The sequence below is a fragment of the Mizuhopecten yessoensis genome, unplaced genomic scaffold, assembly GCF_002113885.1.
Source record: "Mizuhopecten yessoensis strain PY_sf001 unplaced genomic scaffold, ASM211388v2 scaffold10917, whole genome shotgun sequence".
NCBI classification, from domain to species: domain Eukaryota; kingdom Metazoa; phylum Mollusca; class Bivalvia; order Pectinida; family Pectinidae; genus Mizuhopecten; species Mizuhopecten yessoensis.
This window is the reverse complement of record NW_018408786.1, coordinates 199,557-207,531: the sequence shown is the minus strand read 5'-3', so window position 1 is coordinate 207,531 and position 7,975 is coordinate 199,557. Positions and strand designations below refer to the sequence as shown.

General features: G+C 37.3%; 1 protein-coding gene across 2 annotated transcripts; it reads right to left on the bottom strand.

Annotated features, from left to right (window-relative positions):
• Positions 1-463: 463 nt before the first annotated feature.
• LOC110463578 (DTW domain-containing protein 1-like) lies at positions 464-5,367 on the bottom strand. Of its 2 annotated transcripts, none has more exons than XM_021518292.1 (5): positions 5,295-5,367; positions 3,771-3,946; positions 3,023-3,163; positions 1,869-2,349; positions 464-756 (listed from the first exon to the last, which is right to left on the bottom strand). In XM_021518292.1, exons 2-5 carry the CDS (start codon positions 3,933-3,935, stop codon positions 467-469), a joined length of 1,077 nt encoding a protein of 358 aa, XP_021373967.1. In that variant the 5' UTR covers positions 3,936-3,946; positions 5,295-5,367; the 3' UTR covers positions 464-466. The 2 variants fall into 2 exon arrangements, with proteins under 2 accessions (XP_021373967.1, XP_021373968.1); XM_021518293.1 differs by lacking the exon at positions 5,295-5,367 and adding an exon at positions 4,378-4,502.
• Positions 5,368-7,975: the final 2,608 nt, after the last annotated feature.

Below are 7,975 nucleotides of genomic sequence, written 5' to 3'. Positions count from 1 at the left end.
TCTCACTAGTCGCCTTACATATCTCACTAGTCGCCTTACATTTCTCACTAGTCGCCTTACATATCTCACTAGTCGCCTTACATTTCTCACTAATCGCCTTACATTTCTCACTAGTCGCCTTACATATCTCACTAGTCGCCTTACATTTCTCACTAATCGCCTTACATATCTCACTAATCACCCTGCATACCTTGGGTATTGTATCCAGACTTAAGCGCAGCACCCCACCGAACATACACCTACTTTTAATTGGCATTGGCTCTATTTTCCTGTCTATTCCTATACCATTTTACATACACTTTTCTTGTAAAATGTCATATTCCTTCATTTATATAGCATTTCATAAACAGTATTTTATAACAGTTCACATTATTTTTATAAAAGTTCCAATATCATGTGTGTAATGAGTTTGAAATATCTGTCAATACTGTGTAGGCTTTGTAAAAAAAATAACAGACTATTACTTTCACGCTTTGTTTTCTGATTTTACTTTCTCTTCTCGTTGCTGATAAGCCTTTAAGTTTCTCCGACCATTATACATTTTTTTGATTTTGTTGTACATGTATGTGAAAAGGAAAAGCAAGTTATCATATCGGCCATCATACTCTAGAGTATCACCACTGGTCACAAAAACGTCATGGTAATCTCGTACAAAGTAGTAGATGGCTTCGACAGTGGACAGGTAGGTTGGAGGGAGGTCCTTCTGGTGACGCCAAAAATTACTGTGTCTGGTTTTCAGCTCCACACAGGTGAGACCTGAGGACAGAAATGGTGTGTGAGTATACTACTGCAAGTTTTGGTTCAGTGCACATTTTAGTATCAAGATCTTGTGGATACAATTTACACAAAAGTTCATGGTCTGAATATTTCATTGAACTGTCATGATCACTCTGATGAAATACTAGCCGCTTCCTACCAACTTGGCTTTCGGAGAATTTCTCTTTAGCTCATTCGTTAGAGCGTCAGACTAGTAAGGCAGAGGTCCCAGGTTCGACTCCTGGCGGAGGCATTGAAAAAATAATGACCTCTGTTACAGAACAAATTACACATCCGAGGTTATAATTTGATACAGCACCTCAGCTGTCAATCAGAGTCAAGGATGGCCATTTTAAAATCAAATCTAACATCAACCCAAACATTTTGTAATTCAGGACTCTAAGAGGATTAGTCTTACCGAGAATGGTTAACATAGGTGCTGTAGGAATTGAGAACAAGACCACAAAAATATCACAAACAGAGAATGATACGACTGTCAATATTCCTTTTACCCCTAAAATAGCTTCCAACTTTGAACTTTGTTTTGGAACTTTTTATTATTTTCCGAAAAACTGTCACAGACCTAAGCTACCATAGCTACTGATTACTGATACACGAAAGACTTCATGAGTGCACAACGGTACCTTCATCACGAGTATATAACACACTGATCAAGTTCACTCAACGGTGAGGTTTTTTTAATTACTCTGAGTGGAATGAATCATTAATTTATCATAAAGCTAAGAAACTCAATACAACAGGATTACATTATTCAGTATACCGTACTAGTAACATATTTTCCAAAGAGAAAGATTCGTAAACAAGGTATATCCTTATGATTTTGAACCAATCCAGCTACAGAATATCAAGTGCTACTGCTCATAATATTTCCGCAAATCAAAATCCATAACAACAATCTTTAATCATTTCATTGTTCGAAAAGTATGAATTTCACTTCTTTTACGACAGTCACCGAAAAATTAGTAAAAAGTTTGAATCAAATCTGCCAAACAGAGTTTTTGAGATAAAGCTTCTCTATATGTGGTAGCCATATTGAATTTCAGAAAAAGGGGGGGGGGGGGATATCAACAATTATATCACAGACTGCTTACCTTTGAGTCGCTCATCTGAGCTGATCCTCTTTGTCTGGTTCCATGTACTGTCAATTATTATTACTCTGTCAAATGGAGGTTTGACCTCTGATATTAACTTTGACCTTTTGACCACCTCACCATCTAACGAGTGTTTTCTTTTCCTGTTTACTGTATTCACATCCTTCAGATGTGGAATGTCTGTATCTGCCTGTAATATGTTATCAGATACTGATGTTGCAGACTTTTGGTCAAGTTCATCTTCTGTAGCTGGTGTTCTGTCAAGTGATGACGAGCTGTCCTTGTGAGCCCCATTATAGGGATCATCTCCTTTAGGTACTGACTTTACAAGGCATGGATTCTCTGTTATCTCCTCTGATGTATCACTACGCTTATCTTCCCTACTTATGTCCTTCTGCCTGTTATTGTTAACACCAGGAGAAAACTTCTCGGCTAATGTCTCCATGTTTATTGATCCATCCCCTGGGAACAACAGTACCACCTACAACTCACAATAGTAACAATGTGTCAATATTTAAATCAGTGAACTGTACAAGAAACCAAGAGGTTTGAAACACTCCCTTCATCGTTCGGTCATTTGGCCTGAAGGGAAACATGAATGTATGTGCTGTGGCTTGGCATCTTTTTGTACTCTTCCATCAAATGGGTACTGGGTCTAGAACAGCGTACAGGATATCAACCTAGGCCGCATTTGTTCATCACACTCCAAAAGGTTGCACCTGACCTAGTAATCTGATGCTGCTTTCAGACGAGCCTTGACAAAGCCTTGCAAGGGCTGCATAAACGTTTGCAGGTCCGCCAGAATTTATAAGCGAAAAAAGTTACATTTAAAAACAGACAAACTGGTCGAACCAGATACACAAAAAGGGCCCTAATTTGGTATGAAGCATCTCCGGGCCAAAGCAGTTAATTTAAACATAATACAAAGGGTGTTGCTCCCCATACCCCTCAGTATGCATACACAGCGGAAACTTAAATCAAGACATCCTTCTGTTATTACCAACACTATATGGCTGAGGTTAGTACATGTACATCTATTGGCTTAAAACTCATGTGGAAATTCTAAGTGGACCCAGTTAGAATCAGTGCAGCTTTAAATCAAGTCACTAACGCAAGTCAAATCCAGTTTAGGATCACCTATGTATTCAACTTACCCTGTCTCGATCTGGGTAATCAGGGATACAGGGGTATGTGTAGATAGTGACATCATCAGGGGCAATAACTCTCGCATGACCAGAGGTACTTTTTCCATCACATTCACTGGGGTGTTTGATGATGTCAATCTTGAACGGTAGCTGAAATCATAATGTGTCCATATTTATAAAATGTATGGCTTAAGTATGGCTGGAAGAAACACAGAAAAAGGCTAGGCCAGAGAAAGCCCAGATAAATAAATAATTTAAGACAAGAAAATGTCCAGATCATTCAGGGAAAACTTATTACAATATATATTTATTTTCCTGCAACTTTCTTTAAATCCATGTAATACATAATATTTCATGTCAAGTTTTACATTTCCTCTACATTCACACTACTTTACATTTAAAGTTACTGCTGTCTCATATCGAATTACATTGAGTAACATACTAACACTGGGCTTGCATCTCATAGCACAGTAAACACAAGAGTTTTATATTTTAATACACATAATATTCTTTTATAGGAACAAGTTTTAAGAAAATACATGAATATAATAACAAATGTGTTAATTTGCATTGAGCGTCAGATTTAAACAAACAGGCTTCTTCCTACCTTTTGGCGCAACACATTTTAAGAATATAGGATCAGAAGCAATTAAGAATTATTTACATGTATCTTGATTAAGTCATATGATCCAGATATCTCTCAAGAAACACTGAAGATGTCTCTACCATGTAAACAATTAAACCTAGGAAACCTTACCTTGACCTTTGGAATTTTGTGCTCGATGCCTTGGACAGGTACATAGCAGGTATAGCAGTAATATTTCCGTGATTTTCCACACATTGGACACAGAGTACGACCATCCATTTCATCAAGGAATTCCTGTGGGTCAATCTTCAGGTCTACAAACGGATGATCCTCCATCTTGGATGATTCTGTTAGACAGATGTTATTAAAGTTATATCAATAAAAGTGATTCACCTACCGTTACTGAAAACCTTTTCACTGCACACTGCAGTGTCCTAATTAGCATGAATTAAATTTGGTATTTAATCTAATTTAGATGTTTACATGTAAAGCAAGATATTTTCTGTGAAAATTTGTGTTTTTTTAATCAAACAGTATTTTTGTAAATTTTCAGTTGAGGGTTCATGAGTCAAAATAGTGCACAAAAATGGGATGTATTGTTTTCATCTCTGTGTAAAAACAAGAGAATCTTAAATTTCATACTTGAGACTGCATAGTTTAAAAGATTTTTCATTTGTATAGCAATGTCATGTTTCCATTTATGGCATATTTGAATTGATACTTCACAAAAGATGAGGGTAGGACAAAGATATGATGAGGATATTCTTGACTGTCTAACCTTCAGTCTAGGGTCAGGCGAGGGTCTGAGGGTGGGAATGTATCAGCCATTCAGAAGCCATGACAACCACCTTTACTCCAGAAATTTTAGTCACTCATTTGATCTTAAATTTTCACCTGTATATCACTCCCTGTCCCAAAACATAAGAAAAATGTGGACACAATAGAACTCTGTTTGTAACTGTATGTATGCCTCAGCCAATCAGAAGTCTTGGCTCAAGGTCATTTACTTGAACAAACTTTATTTAGTATCATTTTAATATCTCACGAAGCATGGATCATTATAAGTTGTTTGAAGATTTAAACACGTTTGACCCCTGTCACTTTAAATGTAGGTAAAGGTTATTAGTTATTTGAATAACCTTGATAGCCTTGCATCCCAGCAATTTAAGCTAAGTGGTGCATGGTAAATATCATATTACTCAATGCTTTGCAATTCTTGATAAAAAGTAATTTGAGGTCTTCAATGCATTTTAGCCCTCTTACATTTCGATGAGGGTTATAAAATGAACACTTTTGACACCATTGATGGCATTTTACCTGAACAATATATGCAATGCCATATATCATGAAGCTAGGAATTATGGTTCTTAAAAAGAAGTTGCTTTAATACAAAACATTGATTCTGTTCTCCATCATGGACTGAGTCCATGCATTGTCCAGAGGATCATTAACTGAACTGGGGTTCTTTAAATACAACGATTATCAGTTGTTGTTTATTGTTGTTTTGTGTGATAAGAACATCTTCTTATGGCCATGTTGAACCTTAACAGTTAACAGGTTAAAAGGTTGACAAGTGTAACAAACCGGGATTCGACACCAGTGTAACAACAAGAAGAGGTAGATATGTTCAACTCTCCGGCTACTTGGTGTTCAAAAGATAGAAATTACCATATTGTCCGCATTCAAAGGACATACCTGATTTGAGATAACGTTACTGCCAATTCACATGTTTTTTACAAACCGGAAGTTTACAGTCAAACCGGTGTATGAGGGCGCATACTAAATAACAGATAATATACCGTTATCTGGTGAAAATATTTCCATTTTGAAAAAGATAACTTTTTATCTAGAAATGGCAGTACAAATGCAGACACATGGTTATTTTATTATTTTCTGGGAGCACCGAAACTAATGAAGAGAACTTCAAAACTAATTGTAATCAATGGAAACTTAATTGATATGTCGCGCCAACTTAACATTTATTCAGAGAAGAATGTTGAAGCCGTATTTCATAAAATTATATAAGGTTTATTATATACATAACTGATTGACTCATCTTAAATTAACTTTTTCCGATATATTATACATTATAAGATATCAGTTATAGTGTATATATACAAAATATCTCATTTGATTTCTATACAAGTGTAACAGGAGAGGAAAAATGCACGGCCACACCGGGGTTCGAACCCGGAACCCCTGGACTGACGCTCTACCAGTTGAGCTATCTGGTCGCCGACGATCGACCCAGTTCCGCTACACAAGATTTATCATAGGTTACGTTGTGTATAAATACGGGATTGACATTAATAATGCTCTTTGAGTAATCGTTAAGTTGGCCTTTTAAGGGAGATGTTGAAACGCAGGAAATAGAACTGAAGACATTGAATAAGAGAAGAAGAAAAAGAAGCATTTATTTTGTACTTATTGTACTTTTGTACTTATTTTAATGAAAAAATATCTTTTTTAGCAAGAATCAGTCGTGTTACAAATTAAGTGTGGTCATTCTACAATGTACCAACGCATTGACATTTGTTATCATTTTATTGCAAAATCTCATTTCAAGATAAGAAACATACACGTCTGGTAAGTGACAAATTTTAGTGTTTGATAGATTGGCGTAGAGGTTTGACAGTAAAGTTAAATCGAATGGAATTTCAGGTGAATTGTCTGCCTGGTTAGAAATCTATTTATCTCCGAAACGTCAGATGTCCTTTTCTGAATTCTTAGTTCCCTTAATTATGATCTATGTTGACAGTGCAGCTTGTACTTGTGGACAGTCCATGTAAGAATGTCTTTCCTTTTTTTTATCCATTTTGTGGTGGGTTTTTTTTACAAATGGAAGGCGTATTCTGTTGCAAAATTTCAATACTTTGATTTTTGTTCCAGGTTTGGAATTGATTTGGTTTGTAAATTCACAATTTAGATCTACCGTACATTTTTCAAATATTAATTTTAAAATAAATATTTGAAAAATGTACTCTTCAATGTATTAAATCATTTCAATTACAAGGGCAAATGATTCCACTAACCAGTCGAAAATGATCAACGTTGGCAATGTGTGGGAGTAGGTTACTCCAGTCGACAATGATAAACGTCGGCTATGTGTGAGAGGAGGTTACTCCAATCGACAATGATAAACGTTGGCTATGTGTGAGGGCAAGTTATTCCAGTCGACAATGATCAACGTCGGCTATGTGTGAGGTTAAGTTATTCCAGTCGGCATTGATCAGCGTTGGCTATGTGTTAGAGTAGGTTACTCTAGTCGACAATGATAAACGTCGGCTATGTGTGAGAGTAGGTTACTCCAATCGACAATGATAAACGTTGGCTATGTGTGAGGGCAAGTTATTCCAGTCGACAATGATAAACGTTGGCTATGTGTGGGAGTAGGTTACTCCAGTCGACAATGATAAACTTCGGCTATGTGTGAGAGTAGGTTACTCCAGTCGGCATTGATCAGCGTTGGCTATGTGTGAGAGTAGGTTACTCCAGTCGACAATGATAAATGTCGGCTATGTGTGAGAGTAAGTTATTCCAGTCGACATTGATAAACGTTGGCTATGTGTGAGAGTAGGTTACTCCAGTCGACAATGATAAATGTCGGCTATGTGTGAGAGTAGGTTACTCCAGTCGACAATGATAAACGTCGGCTATGTGTGAGAGTAGGTTACTCCAATCGACAATGATAAACGTCGGCTATGTGTGAGAGTAGGTTACCCTAGTCGACAATGATAAATATCGGCTATGTGTGAGAGTAAGTTATTCCAGTCGACATTGATAAACGTTGGCTATGTGTGAGAGTAGGTTACTCCAGTCGACAATGATAAACGTCGGCTATGTGTGAGAGTAGGTTACTTCAATCGACAATGATAAACGACGGCTATGTGTGAGAGTAGGTTACCCTAGTCGACAATGATAAATGTCGGCTATGTGTGAGAGTAGGTTACTCCAGTCGACAATGATAAACGTCGGCTATGTGTGAGAGTAGGTTACCCTAGTTGACAATGATAAACGTCGGCTATGTGTGAGAGTAAGTTATTTCAGTCGACATTGATCAGCGTCGGCTATGTGTGAGAGTAGGTTACCCTAGTTGACAATGATAAACGTCGGCTATGTGAGAGGGCAAGTTATTCCAGTCGACAATGATCAACGTCGGCTATGTGTGAGGTTAAGTTATTCCAGTCGGCATTGATCAGCCTCGGCTATGTGTGAGAGTAGGTTACTCTAGTCGACAATGATAAACGTCGGCTATGTGTATGAGTAAGTTATTCAAGTCGACAATGATAATCGTCGGCTTTGTGTGAGGTCAAGTTATTCCAGTCGACATTGATCAGCGTCGGCTATGTGTGAGGGCAAGTTATTCCAGTTGACGA

Excerpts from the sequence above, each read along its gene's own strand:
- LOC110463578 (XM_021518292.1), bottom strand. The coding sequence starts at position 3,935 with ATGGAGGATCATCCGTTTGTAGACCTGAAGATTGACCCACAGGAATTC. Across the intron at positions 2,350-3,022 it reads ATTACCCAGATCGAGACAGG|GTGGTACTGTTGTTCCCAGG; the intron begins GTAAGTTGAATA and ends TGTGAGTTGTAG. Across the intron at positions 757-1,868 it reads CTCAGATGAGCGACTCAAAG|GTCTCACCTGTGTGGAGCTG; the intron begins GTAAGCAGTCTG and ends TTCTGTCCTCAG.